At 40.3% G+C, this 16,738-nt stretch overlaps 1 protein-coding gene across 19 annotated transcripts in view; it reads right to left on the reverse strand.

Annotated features, from left to right (window-relative positions):
* The window catches only part of ESRRG (estrogen related receptor gamma), a 405,523-nt gene that overhangs the window by 361,680 nt on the left and 27,105 nt on the right, over positions 1–16,738 (reverse strand). For 2 of the 19 annotated variants that reach the window (XM_061348548.1, XM_061348550.1), the window contains exon 1: positions 14,129–14,676. The exons of 16 other annotated variants lie outside the window; for them this stretch is intronic. In XM_061348548.1, coding sequence (XP_061204532.1) covers positions 14,129–14,226 — 98 coding nt within the window. In that variant the 5' untranslated portion in view covers positions 14,227–14,676. Of the gene's footprint in view, positions 1–14,128; positions 14,677–16,738 lie in introns of those variants that run through there. One more of the 19 variants, XM_061348552.1, reaches the window with a different exon arrangement.

Here is a 16,738-nt window from a genome sequence, read left to right on the forward strand (position 1 = left end):
GAAAGCATACAAAAGATCCTCAAAAAGCACAGGAGCAGGAGAAAGGGAGGAGCATTCCTTGGGTCTCTTTTGGCCCCTCTCTGTAAAGTAGCAATGCTGAACACCAAACTGCATTTGGCTTATCGCCACTACTGACCTACAAGCTGATTTCAGTGAGTTTTCACAATTCCTCTAAATATATATATATTTATAATATATATATAAAATATATATAATATAGATTATATACATATATATATAAAAATATATCTATATATACCTGTTCTAAAAAAATAAAAGTCTGCTTGTGGATGCCATGGGGAAGCTCTTAGGATGACCAAAATTACCTGTTCACTTTTGCATCACCTTTGTTCCTATGTACAGGGGGAAACTCCATTCTTCACTCAAACATTAGAACAAGCAGGACAAACTCCATATTACCTTGAAGACCCAGGCAAAGCTGAAGCAGGGGCTATGGAGAGCAGGGGAGTGCTGTGTCAGCGGGTAGAGAGCAGGCTCTCAAGCCCAAACCATGTGGCAGGTGTTCCAGAAGGCAGGTAGCGAACAGTCTGAGCACGTATGGGACACAAACTGCAAATTTCGGCTTGAACGCTTCAGGCTATTAGCAGGTGCTTCAGGCAGTCATCCAAATCAAAGGAAGAAAGTGGAAAGAGCCAAATGCTGGTTAAAGAGGTTTCCAAATGTGAAAATCCCAGTGCGGGCAGATAAAGCGTTCCCCTGGTTGAGGGAGTGGGATAGTAAGGAAAAGAAGACACAAAATATATGCATTTTTCTGTAAAAAAAGCTGTGTTCAGGATTTTACTATCCTGTACTCAAGCCCCTGAGATGCAAATGTTGGCTGGGATGCTGAGATCAGCAGTTTTATGTCCTCAAGATGGTTAGAAACAAGGCAGAAAAGAGCTGGTATTTGGGGCAAATAGAGGGCCCATTTGATAACGCTTCACTTGAGCGTGAGAGGGTTTCCCCTGTGGGTATTGTCCCAAAGAAAGCTCCAGGCAAGTTTAGACTGCTTCATTACTTGTCACATCCAGGAGGTGAGTCAGTTAATGATTACGCTGACTCCCTTTTGACTTCAGTTTCACATGTTTTCAACCCAAAACCTGCTCTCACCAAGTCAAATACCACTAACAGCAAACAGAAATTAGGAGGGTACCTGCTATTTAAATCAGATGGTCACTTGAACACTATTGGTGAAGTTTTCCTTGCTGAGGGTTGCATTCTTTGCCAGAGGCTAGCAGGCTTGACAGAAGGAGAGAAACAAATTCATTTCATCAGAGTAAGATGAGTCAATATGTGAAGAGGTACTTCCATCTGCTCCATGTTTCTGGTGACATGACATTACCGTATAATTTGGTATACATTTCTAACAGAATAGATGAAACAAGATGGTTTCCTAAGTACCATTTATGTCCCACATCTACAGGAGGTTCTCTCGAACCATTTCCAATGTATGGCCCTGATATGAACAGCAAAGACTCGCAACAAAAACGCTGAAGGGAAAAAACATGTTGCTGCTTATTTCAGAGAGTTATGGCACACACAGACAACTATGGTGTACTTCTGAAAAGGAATTCTGTTTCTTAAAGTACTTTCCAAAGAGGCACATTTTGTCAGCTACAGAAATCACCAAAGGAACCTACTGTGTCCAGCAACCCACAGACACACACAGCTTACTAGACATAACCCATCAGTAGAGTGGCCTGTGCTGTTCCCACATTAATTTTGTGTCCCTGTATGCTACCAGAGCCCTGGGACTTTCATGGTCTGTCGGCAGCAAATGGGCTGAGCCAAAAGGGAAGGTTCCACCTGACTAGGCCAGGAGGACCTACATTAAGCTTATCTCAGCTGGAGGTCATTCTGTATATTTTGAAGGCTGCTTTCTCGGTAGTTGGTCAAGCAATCAGTGTTCAGATATTAAGAACTTAATTCTTCTAACACCCATAATACACAGAATACTTCTGGAGTCCAGAAGTACAATATTTTAATTTATTTGTTTTTTAATTTTTAAAATGATTGACCAAAGCCATTTCTTTCAGGGCCAAGCAGGTCCTTGGGTCTGTAAAGCAGTTGCTTCAGTGTCTCATTTCTAGTAGGCTTCCACTAGTCCTGCAGCCAAGAATTCATTTTCACAATTCCAAAAGAGTTTTTGATACTTCCTGACCAAATGGCTTTGCAGTAGAAATTGGTTTCTGCCACCATCTGTTATTACATAGCTTGGAAGTGCTAGCATTTTCCTTCAGGAGGGAAGAAGCTGGGGAGGATGGACGACTCAATGGCCAATCCCAATAGAATTAGATATTCTGTTCCTTACTGACACTTTATAGGGAAAGCCTGGCCTATTTCTCAGGAGCTGCGAAATTGTCATCAGCAGGGTTCTTTACAAAGCTTGGTGGCATATGGAATATATTGCTCACTTCTTAGTAGTGTAAAAACAACCTTGCTGCATAACTGAACTAGGCAAAGAAAACAGGTGCTTGATAAGAAACATCCATCATGAATCAAACATTTACAGATTTTGTAAAACCCTAAACAAGAATATTTTGGAGACAATTACGGGTTTTAACTAACTTCAGAGGTGGGACAGTCCATTAGAAATGAGCATGTGAAATCACCGTGTCACAGGATAACATCCTATTCTGCCATTCACAAAGGTGACACATTCCACATGGAAAGGAAGTGTCATCCCCCTTCTGTGAGATATTAAAACTACAAGGCTCCAGTCTCCATTTCTGATGCAACAGGAGACTATTTATTTAACATCAGTTTTAGGTCGTCTCTTTTTTGTCAAAGCATGGCCTTATTTTTACAGCTGCAGACTAGCCAAGAAGTAAACTAAGCAATAATAATAATGATAATAATAATAATAATAATAGTAATAAACTCCCATGGCATCCTGATGAGCATACATGCTGAACTGTAAATACAGGGCTAGAATTTTAGGAGTTCAAGTTCTCAGTACAGAAAATACCCAAACAGCAACAAGAAAGACATAAGCTTGTTGAATTTACTTGGCTCTCAAGCATGAAGTTTTCATACACTGTTAGAAAAAATCCACTAAGACAAACTGACAGAAAAGGGATTATGAAGAGATGTAGTTAGTGTTCCCACTGCTATGAATTCCACAGTGAACATCCATTCAGCTATCCACATGCACGCACAAATATACCCACGATGTGTTCTGCTGTATCTAGGAGAATGGCCACAGCAGGTGAAACCAAAGGGCCACTTACACTTACAGGCTTGTTCAGGACAGTGGCAAACAGGCATATAGTGACAATTCCCCAGACTGCTCTTCCCAACACCCATCTACTTGCAGCTCACAAACTCCCTTTAACAAAATGCATACAATTTTTCCAGACTGGCAACCTTCACTTGCAGGTACAGACTTTGGTGTTCTTTCAGAGAAAGGTTCTCCTACTACATTGCATGTTTCAGGTACTAAATGAGCTGTTACACACTGATATGGAAAAATCCAGCCTGCTGCCCTCATCCCAGAGGAAAGGACAAAACAAGTATTTGGGCACCACGTGCTGCTTGAACTGCTATACAGATCTTGCGTGCATGGTCCTGTGGAAAAGAGGGGTCTGTTGCAGCCATTACACTGTCCAGTAGGAAAGATCCTTCTGTGATTGTGGCAGTTTAGAAGTCCTGCCCTAGAGGTTATATTTTTGAGTGGCACATACACTAATAAAGCCATAAATACAGTTCTGCCACTGACAGGGCTCTGAAGCTACCTTTGAAATCTCCTGCCACTGTTACAAGAGGACAGAGTGGCCTTTGAGCAGAACAGACACACTGTAAGACACAGAAGTACCAGCTACATGAACAATCATGGGACAGTATATACCTGTCATCTCCCCAGAGTAACACAGCGAGAGGATCACTGCTCTTCCAGCAAAGTCCAAAAAACTACCTGTCGTTCAGAGTTCAGTATGTTTGCTATTTATGCGCCTCCTTCTTGCACCAGCAGCTACTATATGTTTTACCACCACGAAAAAAAAAGGTCAAATGAAAGAGTCAGTGTGCAAGAACAAAAGTCTCTCCTAGCAGTTTCACACTCTGTTCATGTAACACACAAACCAGAATTAATGCAGACTAAACAATGCTGTCTAACTAAGCAGGCTTAAACAACACTTAGCTCATTTATAGTGGTTTTATACAGAAATAACATATTTCACAAGCTTTCAGTGTGACCTGTCAAAATCAGTCTGGAGAGCAAAGCGAATCCATAGAACACACTGATGCTCGCCTGCATTCTCAAATCACAAAGCTACTCTTTCAACAAACAAGTTTCAATCCTTGCTGCTACAATGAGAATCCCCAGTAACACCTCAAGAGATGCAGGTAAATACCAGAGTTGCACCTATGAAACCACATCTCTGATTTTTAAGTTCGTATTAAACAAGGAATATTTAGCATACACCAATGCCTATGGGCTTCTGAAGAAGGAAGGTAGGTAACATAAACTGTGTATGAAAAAGAACATGTCAAAGCTTTCTGGTTTTTAAGGTTTGCAATGAAAATAGTATTAGAACAAAAAGGGAAAAACCTACCAAAATTTTATCTCCATTCTCTGCAGCTAGAACTGCTGGCTCATGAGTGAGTTTGCATAAACTTAGTTCAAAGGAGACACAAACAGCATCTTTTTAAGCTAAAGATTTTCACCACAGGCCACCTAAACCAGGTTTAAGAGTGGCCCTAAACCAGGTCCCCTCTGTGTTCACCTAAATTAGCTTCTTTTTGTTTCATTCTATTTTCATGTATGTATAAATATCCTGAGTTTGCCTGTTCTGCACTCTCAGTCTGCCAGCCAGATTCCAGGGACAGGAATGAAAATGACCACCTATAAAAACTGTACTTCTGTGTGAAACAAACTTTACAGCAGCAGAAAGATTAAAAAGCTCGGAAGTTCCCCATGGTCTTTGCCTATTAAAGCCCACAGCTTGCCGACAGTTTAGTGTCAAAGAACAGGGCACTGGCTTGCATTTCTGTGCAATGCGAAGTGCTGGGGTAATCCTGCTTCTTTACATTTCAGATCACACTGTTTGTGGAGAAAGTCAACAACACTGGGATGCTCAAAAACACCCTGTACTATTACATGGAGAATGCAAGATGCTTGCCGAGAAATAGTGCTGACACCAGCATACAGTTGATTCAGCATGAGTGATAAAAGCATATTTTTGGTCAGCTCAGGCAGTATTTGACTAAAATAGGATTAAATTCTCATTAGACTTGCTTAAAAAAAATCACTTTACACCCATTCCGTCAGGCTGCATCATTCCCCACCTTACAGTATATTCCACCATCAAAAAGAAAGAAGTTTCTGTTCAAATGAACAGAGGCAGGGAAAGTCCTTGAAAACAGTAATGCAAGGAAGCAGAGGGAAGGATTTGGTCAACTGGCATCCAAACAGAAGCCTCCTGCTATTTCCCACTGAGAAGTAACAGTAGCTGGGCTATAGATATGTTTGTCAAACATATCTATAGCAGGGATAATTAAGTTAGTGCAGCAAACTAGGTGCATGCTTTGAAGTTTTCCTGCAGTTGCTACACTAACCTTTCTTTCACCTAGTAGGTTAAGCTCCCCATCTCCTCACACATATTTGCAGACTCATGACCTATCCTCTGTCCTCATTATCACATCATTACCGATAGTGGAATATCTCAGAAACGATAGTCAAATATTTTATTGTAAATAAAGGAGACTAAGAGAAGCCTAAATACAGACTTCTGTCACACCAGAATAACCAGTGTGTTATTCCTTATGGCTCCTTTTTGTAAAGTAGTTCACATACTTTACAAACAAGCAAGTATTCCTACAACATAGGTATTGCTATTTTTTCTTTTCCAAGGCCTCTTATAATAAGCATCCAAAATATTGATCCTGTAACTGAAAAAAATGAGGAAAAACCCATTCTTTCCCTGCTTTGCAAAAAAGCCCCACTGACATTTAATTTACCATATTGGTATCACTCAAAACAACAGGGTCAAAATACAAAATAGAAAGCTTTAACCCCCTGTCTTTGGCAGTATTGTTTCTTATTCCTTAATATTAATAGCAGTGATATCTTTCCTGCAAAGCTCAAACCTAACTTGATGCTAAGGATTCTGCTCAAGTCTGTGCTGGGGTTTCTGTCACCACTGAGAAGAGCACTGCAGGAATATACAGAATCTACAATGATAACAAGACTGATTCCCACTGATCTCAACAAGGCCAAGGCTTTATCCTGTATGCTTTTCCATACAGCTGGAGAATGATTTTATATGCAAAGATCCTCACTTACCTACATTCTATAGATCAGAGTTCTCCACTGCCTGTTCTTCAGCCAGCTCAGGAGGGGTCTATCACTAATCTCACCTTTTCTACATTAGGTTGCTATGAAAAAAATATATTATTACCTTTATTTAAATCAGTGTATTTTTAACCAGGATAAGCCCCTGCACACACAAAGTTTCAAGACAGCAGCTTGTAGCCCAATGGATGGGATAGGCACATGCACTCCTGAATTTCACTCCACAAAGAGGTAACCAGCATTTACTCCTGAGCAAGGGACACAATCATGATAAAGATGTGCATGCTGTTGTGCCTCCTCTATTATACGACTTTTACGTATTTTGTCAGAGACCCTGTGCTTTGGGTATTTATAGGTCTGAGAAATCCTAGTTCAGATACGAGCACTATTAAAAGGGCAAGACACTGCTCCAACTATCCTTGTAGTGCTTGTCCTAGGGAAACATATAGGCCAACAATTTCCAGCAACATCAGCAACTTGGGAAAAAAACAGAAAAAACACCCTCTCACTGCATTTGCTTGTCGTACCTTTGCCTTTATTTCTAAGTTAATCTTTAGTTACGGTTATTGCCCCCACTATTTCATTCTGCAGGATGCTATCTGGCTGGCTGAAGTCATACCTCCATTTTATATGAGGGAAAAAAATATAATCTCGGCTGTAGTCCTTTACCTGTACCCATAAAACAACCCATAAAATGCCTTAAAAGAGGCAAGCAGCAGACTTACCTCCTGTTCCTCAGCTGCTTGCAGAGAGACAATGCAAAGAAGCAGGATGAGACTCAGAAGCTTTCCCCAAAATTAAGACCTCTTGCTTTTACGACAGCTCCCACCTCAGAAGCAGCATGTCACCATCACTGATGTGAAGCCCACAGCCTGACAGGGACCCTAGTGCATGGAGCCACTGTTGACAGCAGGAAGGAACGGAGACCAAACTTCTTCCTATGTGTAAACTCCAGATTCAATTTTCTGCAAGATTACTCCCCAGTAATTAAAAGGTTCTGTAATTTATCCTTAAAAGTGATGAGATCCATCAGAATCGATCTGTTATCTTTTACTTCTACATGTACCATGAGTGTGCATGTCCTATGTAATATGGCTTTACCAGATGAACACTGGCAATATTTTCCACTAATTTCAAGAGTTACTAAACTGAACCTTAACTAAAATTAAGTTGACTATTAAAAGCTCAGTGAGTAACCCAGCAAACGGAAGCGCTGTATATAGGATTTAGCAAGCACGCAAGTGATCTGGCAACCACCAAGGCACAATATTTGCTGAACTTCCCATACCTCAAACTGGTTCCATACAATAGTCATACAACAGTCATAGTTCATTATGTTTGAATGATTTAACACTCGCAATACCAGCTCCCTTTTGCAAGTGGCCAGCAATGGGTTTCTTTACATCACTTTATTGTGCCATACCTAATTTGTGCTTGGCTTTACACTTCGGTATAACGTCCTCGTGGAAGTGCAGGAGATCTTCTGAAGTAAAAGGCATAATACAGCAAGATGAGAACACTCACAAGCCTGCCCCTCACAACTTTCATGTAACCGTTTGTCCTTAAAATGCCAAAGAGAGATTATGTAATCCAAAAGAACAAATAAAATGATGAAAGATGTGCTTAGGAGCCAATGCTTGTTTATATTAAAATGCCAAAATAAATGTGTAATAATTCAAGCATGCTATTCTGAAAACACAAGTTAGTGGACTGAAAGTTACAGGTTAATTTATAACATATACTCTCCATTAAAACAACAGATCTCCCTATATCAGTTTTAAAAATACATGAATAATATTCTTGGCTATTAAGATGTCATTATCATAGACCTTCCTACAAATTTTAGCTACGCCAGTATAACACTACTAGGTTTTGGAAGGAATACACATAGTACTTGGTATTACATGTTAAGTTTATTCATTATATATAGGCTTTTTATAATTGCAGTGTCTAAATTTTCTGAGACTGTATTTTATTTTGTACTTGCATAGTTTCTAAGCTATACAAATGTGTTTTACATTCTGTATTTTTCTCAGGAATGTACACATAGAATCATAGAAGGGTTAAGGTTGGAAAGGACCTTAAGATCATGTATATATATCAAAAGTAGCAATGAATAATATTAAGGCTGCACACATTTTAGCCATTTTTGACAAAATAGGAAACTAGGAATTCTTTGAGAAAAAGTTGTCTCTTTAAGGGGAAAAATAAATGGCTTTATCTGTTAATGTGTACAAAAGGTATGGGCAAATGCCTGTACAACTTATTCAAATGAAATTCTTACAGAACGCCTAAATATTGCCCCCATAGAAATTCCAGGATTTCAAAAAGACAAGGTCAAAGTGAACATATGCAGAGTTACAAGAAAGGGTTAAAGTTATTGATGAAAGACTATTTGCTGATAAGGATGCATCTATTTGAAATAAGATAGCATCCTGGACTACTCGAACAAAAGTCTACAGAAAACTGATAAATCAAGGAACTGAGCAGGATTTAAACAAACAACAGACATGGCTGAGAACACACGAAATGTCACGAGTACAGCTGAGAAATAAGTGATGGCACAGGACCACTTACTCAGCTACTAACAAGACATTATTTGCTCTGGCCTCCACAGAGTCAGACAGCTATCAATCCAGCCACAGCTCCAGAAATGTTTGAGGCTGCAGCCCTACAAATGTGATGATTGTTTCTGGGTGTGCACAAAACACCCCAGTAAGTCAAAAGAAACCAAAACATCTGACCTATATCACAGAGTCAGGTGAAACCTTACGTGACTACTTGAAGGTGAAAATTCTTCCCCCTTAAAGTGCTTCTTTCCAAAACTGCCCTCCAAGAAAACCTCTAGGAGCAGTAATTTTGCATCCCAGTACCCAACTTTCAGGCGCTCTTCATGTGTGATACCCCTGTGTCTTGTGCAATACCAGCAAATACACAAGTGTCCATTGCACAGAGAGAACAGGCCATACCCATCTGAAATCCCACTTCTTCTCTAGGACCTACGTGTTTAAGCAGTGATACTCAGATTTCTTTGTTTTGGTACCTTTTTCGAGGTTCCCAGGCTGCTCCTGAAAGAAACCTCCTGGAAGGTTCTTTCCTTGAAGGGCACAGCTGGAGGAAGTGAGATACATCTCACAGAAACCCACTTTGCAAGAGGAGCTTGTGCTTTCTAAAGTCTGTCGGGATGTGGGGAGAAAGACGGGAGCAGAGAAGCTTGACCTTGTCAGGATGGAAATGCCTGAGAATATCCAAAGCAGCTCTTTGGCCACCTGGGAAAGCTGGATATTGAAAATGTAGGCACTCACACAGGTCAGGCAACTACTAAGGTTAGGTGGCAGTTCAGTAGGGATATTGGGGATCTCAGTTTGGACTTTCAAAGCCTAAATCCCACTTAAGTCCCACTTAAGGCATCTAATCCTTTTGTGGATGTGGGCCTAAAGCTGTGCCAGGAAGGAGAGAGTCTATGCATGCAAAAGCTGGTGGTCAGTTGACAGTCTGATTCTGTTAAAACTAAAATACACTGTGAATAACCTTATTTCATACAAAGGAATAATGCAGAATAATCAAAGATGTGTTCTAGTCACGGAAAGTTAATGGAAAGTTAATGCAGCTGATACAGATCACACTCTTGTCTTTAGACCCTCTGACAGTTTTGCTGACCTGGAGAACATTATAAACCATAAATCACGGCTCTTCAATAGCCCATGAGAAGAAGTACATTTGGAAATGTTCAAAAGACAAAATTACTGTAAGAGTCCTCAAAAAAAAAACCTTCACTTGCCCACAACAGCTTAGAGGTAAAACTAGAAAGGAGCAGAAATACATAAAACACTGCAATGTTTGTACAGAGTTAATAATTTAAAGAACAATATCCTGTCATTCAGTGACCAACTAGTTTGCCATGCTCCATGAAATTAAGTAGTTTTGGTTCAATTCCTGGTAACCAGGAGTCCACCCAACAAAAGCTACCTATTTATTTCTTACTTACCTGCAGTGCTGTTGGCTGTCTCAGCCATGAAGTATGAGCAGACATGGATACCGGTTTACCCTATTCCCTACCCGTGGTACGTCCATATCAAGACTGTTTTGTTTTTTAAAGAATAAAGTGCCTGTTCTTTCACCACTTGAATTTAGTTGCTAGGACTGCCAATATGATATTTTCATGTACAAAAAATATCTGATTGCAAAAGTTGTCTTTGCATAAAAGTAGCAGATTTTAATATTGATCATGTAAGCAGTAGATTTGAATGTCAGTGATAAAATACAACTTTTTGTCATTATTTATATTACTGTGCTTATAAGGAAGATATCATTAATTATTACTATTATTATTACTATTGTTATTATTATCTTAATGGTAGATATTTCTGCTGTCCCCAAGTAGGCACTGCAACATTTGCCTGACTGCACACACTGAGATTTCTCTATGGGCAAAACGCTGAGGTCTCCATTTTGGGGATTCAAATACATCTTCCCAGAGCTCTGCTTCAAATGGGAATTCTGGTCTAAGTCTCCTGCTACTGCCCATCAACCAGCACCTTAACTTTATCAACTGGGAGAGAAACAAAGGGATTTGCCTCCCAGTCCTTCCTATCTGCAGATGGGCAAAGAGCTCCGGCAGCTCACTCACTAACTCTTGCAAGGTTTGCATTACAAAATCAGTATTTGATGTTAAACACAGAAATGCGTGCAAGCACATGTGTCACAGACCTTGAAATGCAAAAGATGCTGTGAGCAAAGGAAAACTACCCACTACCCCATGCCAGTGAAGTCCAAGGGACCACAGTGAACTCCTTCCTTCCTGAACACTGCATTATCCCTCCAGAGTGAAACCTGGTTTCTTCCGCCAGGCACAACAACCCAAATGTCCCCCAACTCGTTTTCAAAGGGTGTAGGAATTACTAATGCTTCCCAATGATCCTAATGCTAAGGAGACCAATGCAGTTTCTCCAATTGACTTGGATACTGTCCTAGAGTCTCACTGTGCTTTCACCTGCATTTCACTTTCAGTTTTGGATTCATCCCAGAATAAATACGCAAAGTCAAGGTGGTATCTGTTCTGTCCAGCCACCTCCTCCCTTTTGGTAAAGTGTTAATATATTTACAGGTCTGATCCACTTGTAACACTGACACAGACAAGCAACAGAAAATATTTTGCAGCTTGGCATGTATTTTCTTTTAAATATTCCTGTTTGAGTGCTTTTGTTTTACTTCTCAAAAGTATTTGTTTTCAGTAGAAGTCAGCCTATTTTTTGCCTGCTGTTAATCTACGTACAAGCTAAATATTACCTTCCCAACTCACACAAGCAATCGCCCTCTCTGTCTGGCGAGGTAGCTCAGCAGAATAGGGAAAGCAGGATTTGTCCTGCATCTATCTATGCATTTTAGTTGCAACTTGTGCTCGACAGACACTGCTCAGAGCTGTAACAGATTGATAAGAAACTGTTTGAAATACTTCTGGTTGAAAAATATACAAACCATAATTACTGGTAAAACAGCATAGGATGTATGTGACCTCTGTGAAATACAGAAATAACCTACAAATATAAAAAGAACCAAAGTTCCAGTCTAGAACTCTTATAATCTATGCTTTCCAAATAATATATATGTCATGACAAGTAAATACACAAAACGGTAATTTTTTAAGTTGCAAGGTGACAGTGATGTCTACAGAACAGAAAGGGTTAATTATTTTGAAAAGGTTTAGGGAGCTATGGAAGTTTAGATTAGCATTGATTTGAATAGCTATATTAAACAACGCATAAAGTTATTTTTGTTTGCCTTTCTTACTGCTGACCATTCCTACTCCAGGTTCCTCTTTACAAAGCACAGGCACAGCAGGGAAGTAGCACCCAGGAACGTATGAAAGGAGAGATATTAGTGGAATGCAAGCAGGCTTGGGAGAGAGGCCCGTTTAAGAAAAGAAAGTGCTTAAGCAGAGACATTTGTGCCTCATCTATGTGTGCTAGAGAGGTTTGGTGAGCGCATGCCCAGGGAGGAGGATTTGGTTATGGTTAGAATTTGTGAGTGACAGCCATGTGACAGCTGGGAGTCAGCAAAGATTTTGTAGGGATGGAAATTCCTGAGATAGGACACACGACTGCTCATGCGATCTGCATGTGCCTATCATCATGCTATATTATAATAGCTGACACCATGGTTTACCAGTTCTCCAAAGACAGGCCATAAATTAGGAAGAGGATCTGAGGAATGGTGGGTGAGAAATGAAAGTCATAACATTCAAAAATGAAGGCATAAATATAGCTTGTTTTCATGTTAACAAAACAAGCAAAAAAAAAAAAACCTCCAACCAAACCCACAACACTAGTGAAGCTTTGCATTTCCACTATTTATCTTTAGTGACAACTTATTATTTCTTTAGAATATATATTTTTTCCTTGCTAACTTATCTAGAAAGGCCTTGGTCCTACAGACACACTTGATTTTAAGTACATGAATAATCCCCACTGATTAGAGCTATTCCCACATTCTCAGGATCAGGGCCTAAGTCACAACGTACAATTAAGCAGAGGCATTTCCAAAGAACTGCTTCATTTTCCCTTCTGGGGGTCCTACACTAACGCGAAGATGCCCATGGAGATGTGCAGTTTAACTCAAACCTGGAAAACTGAAATACTTTCCCTTTAACAGTGAATCCAAGCCAATACAGTATCACATGACCTTTACCGTAATTTCTATTAAAATCATTTCATGTCTGGTTGCTTCTGCTATCCTGGCTCATTTGTATTGTTTACAACAAGTCATTGCTCTCGACAGTTAGTGGTGGCTGAATCCATGGTTACCAGTTTTTACATTCACTGGTTAAATGGAATGCAGCTCTTCAGTGGGGTTTCATGGAGAAAGCTCTTAAGAAACCACAATCCAGCTATCAATCAGGCTAACCTGGGAGAAATTAATCTGATAAACAGAAGTATCTTTGTGTATGAAAAATTTATTGAAAGGGAGCTCAAGGCTTTTATTAGTTGCAGTCGCAGAAGTGGGCACGTTCTGATCAGGCTTAATGCACAGACGACTTAGGTTATATGGTCTATGTCTGACATTCGTCCATGTTGTGCCTTCTCTGGCGCTCACTGCAAATAAAACTATACAGTTTAAGGCTTAATATATATATATGTATACACACACACATACATATATATATATGTAAATCTCAAACACTTATTTTATCAGAAATGTGCTCAGAATATAAATGGTGCTTAAATACAGGTTTAACTGGACTGCAGTCCCAGCAAAGTAACTTAAACAGACACAGACAAGATAGTAAAACACAAAACAGACAGCCTTGAGTAGAATCCAATTAAGACAAAACCCACCCTAAACGGTGCAACATTGTTAATGACTAAATTAAACCTGCAAACAAATATATTTTATTGCTTCCTAAGAACAATATGCACTAATTCCATTTACCCTGTTATTTATAGTTTGGAGTAGGGTGGGGTTGCCAAAATCAGAAAGCAAAGCAAAAACTTATTTGGAAGATGGACCCCCCCCCCCCCCCGCCAAAATCCTTTAAAATGCCTAAAAACATAAGAAAAGTTCTCTATAGTTTGATGGCTACAATAATCGTCCCACAAGCTATATGACAGCAACAAATAGTTAAACCAAATATATTACTACTAGCTCATCTACTGCAAAGTCACTGTATCAGAAGCCCGAATTGATTTGCTTCCTTAGAACAAACTGAAAATGAATGTAACATAACATCTGAGAAAAAAAAAGGAAAGAAAATCCCTCCTACCCTGCTAATCAGATACTTTATGATGGTTGATTGCAGCTTTGCACCATGCTATTGTTGCCTATATCGTACATACTTACAGGTTCTGGGTTCTTCCAAGAGTTTGGTGCAGTTTCAAGGACAAATGTCTTAAGGAAGTCTTTCTACTGTGCAGCAGTGATCCTAGCTCTGATCTCATTACATAAGCAAAGTGCTACAGCTGACAATATAAAGGAAACTTCCTGCGTGAAGAAGGAATCTTGGAAAGTCTCAGGGTTAAAAAGGCTGCTTAAATGTGCTGCTTGATTTGCTCCCTAGTTGTGTATATACACAGTAGCAGCTGATCTCCGTTTGCAGCCCTGCAGAAAAGAAATCTTTGCTGAAAACCAATGGCATCACATTTCAGTGTGGAGCTACTGCCAGGCTCTGGAGAGCAAAGCAACCTTTGACAACTTCACCCAGTTCCAATCACTGCCGTTTGCTGTGTGTCCTACAGGACTTTTTGAAGCTGTATTATTTACTGTATCGCTTTTATTAACGCTGCTCTGAAATCCCTGCATCCCAGGCAGGCAGAATACAGGCAGAAGTCTCCCTCACTGTAATAGGAGGTTTTGACTGTGTCATGACTGTGAGCTGCAGAATTCACCACAATATATTTTGCTTTGCTTGATTGTGGCATTTGCAGATGAGAAGCTGTTAGCTGCACTCAAAAGCATTTTCTGCCTTAGAATTGCTAAATTAAGTGCAACAGGCATCCTGTTTATCCTAAATTCATCCCAAGCCTGCCTTGCATCAGTCGCACAATTCTCAGTGTTGGGGTTTTTTTTCTGATACAGAGTATAAGTCAAAATATCTGGGGTGTGGGAGGGGGCTGCTTCTTTCATTTAATATTTTGTCCAGAGCCTTTTAGTATCGTTCCCCCCTTGGACTAAAACTGTGGAGACAACATCCCAAATCCAGCAAAGTTTGGTATTCTGACCAAAATCCCGGTGTGACTCCAAATATCTATGTTATATATGTTTTATATATATATATACACACACAGCAAACATATAATGTTATTTGTTATATATATCCAGAGCCTGCCAGGGATGGGCAGAACCTGCATCCGCTTCTGCGGTTTCTTACTGCTGTCCAAGTAAACTAATAAGACCAGAAAAGCAACATTTCAAAAGAATACATCTGCTAGAGCTATTCCAACTCCTAAACCGGGAAGCAATACTCCAAACACATCCTCACATTTGATGTTAAGGAAATATCAATAATTAATTCAGATTTAGTTGTTTCACCATTTAGCCCAAGGTGATTCTCCAAAGAGTAACTGGGACCACGCATTCCCCCAGCAAACGGTCAGAGAGTGACTATAGAGCTTGCATACTGCTTTCCAAACGGGACCTACTTCTCTCTCCTGGATAACCAGCAAACCTCAGAAGAGTCCATTCTCAAAGTGCACAATTACAGAGTATGCTTAGGAAGAGTTATGGGGTTTTTTTCCTGGGCATTTGTAAAACAGATTATTCATGACCCTCTTTTCCCCTCAGGCACTATGACTATTCTAGCTACTAGTATATTCCGTGTTATTTCTTTAATATTTTGAACTTTATTTCAAAGGACAGAAACCAAAACCGACAGTACATCAAGACAGCATGCTCTATGATTCAAACAGCAAAATAATTGAGATCCTGTGGATACACAACATCCGAGTGTGCGTTCGCACATTGTACACGCACGCGTGCGCTCACTCACAAGCACAAACAAGTTTAAGGTTTGTGGCCCAGTTTTCAGAGACACTCAGTTCAGGGCCTCACCTCCCTCTGATAAAAAGTAAGAACAAGCAAAATCTGATTAGCAAAACATTAAAAATAAAAGATAGGCACCATTTATAGCAGGGTAACCATACCAATTCAGCATGCAATTCCACACACATGCGCCTCTCTCCTTTGGGAGCAGGATCCTATCCACCCCTGGACTGTGTCATATAGGAGAAATGAAAGTGTGTGGTGGCACCAGCAGGATTAATCTTGATCATCTCCCCAGAGAGACGGTGCAAGGCAGGGAACTGAAATGCTGGCTAAGAGGCTGGGCTCACTGACTGCCTGCGTCACCTCCGTGACATCACCTCACCTTTCCATGCCTTAACTAGCACCATCACCTTTAACGCCAACTGCAAAAGCAGAGTGTCTGTGCTGCAAGACAGGGATTGCATGTCGGAGAAAGGTAAAGGGCTGAAACCTGAAATTGTGCATCCAGGTCCCAGCTGTGACATCGGAAGGGTTATAACCTTGGGCTGCCTGCTCCTGGTGTGCCAGTGCTTAGCCTGCCATCTGGACTCCACACACCACACTCTCAACCCTTGTCCAGGTCATCTCTTTCAAATGTAGTATGACAGGAGAGGGGTTGGGTTTTTTTTCTCTTAGAAATTCAGCACAGAGTGAAACAAGCTCTTTCAAGTGTCTGCATAGAAAGGATGAGACTTCAGAATGCACCATGAGAGCAGTAATCTGACCATATTCAGCAGTCCTACCTACACAGCTCAACTGGCAGTTGTCAAGTGCTGGAGGATGTCCACGCCACAGTAGACTCCACTTCTCCTTATGTCTCCTTTATTATCTTGTTCTACCCATCGCTGCTGGGTCAATATGGATCCAGGGACACAGCTCCTTCAGCCACCTTCTTGTGTGAATGTACACATAGATTCTGTCCACAGGACA

This window comes from Neopsephotus bourkii, unplaced genomic scaffold (genome assembly GCF_033783945.1).
Source record: "Neopsephotus bourkii isolate Nb327-2 ecotype Australia unplaced genomic scaffold, CSIRO-AGI_Nbou_v1 NB_360, whole genome shotgun sequence".
Classification (NCBI taxonomy): Eukaryota; Metazoa; Chordata; class Aves; order Psittaciformes; family Psittacidae; genus Neopsephotus; species Neopsephotus bourkii.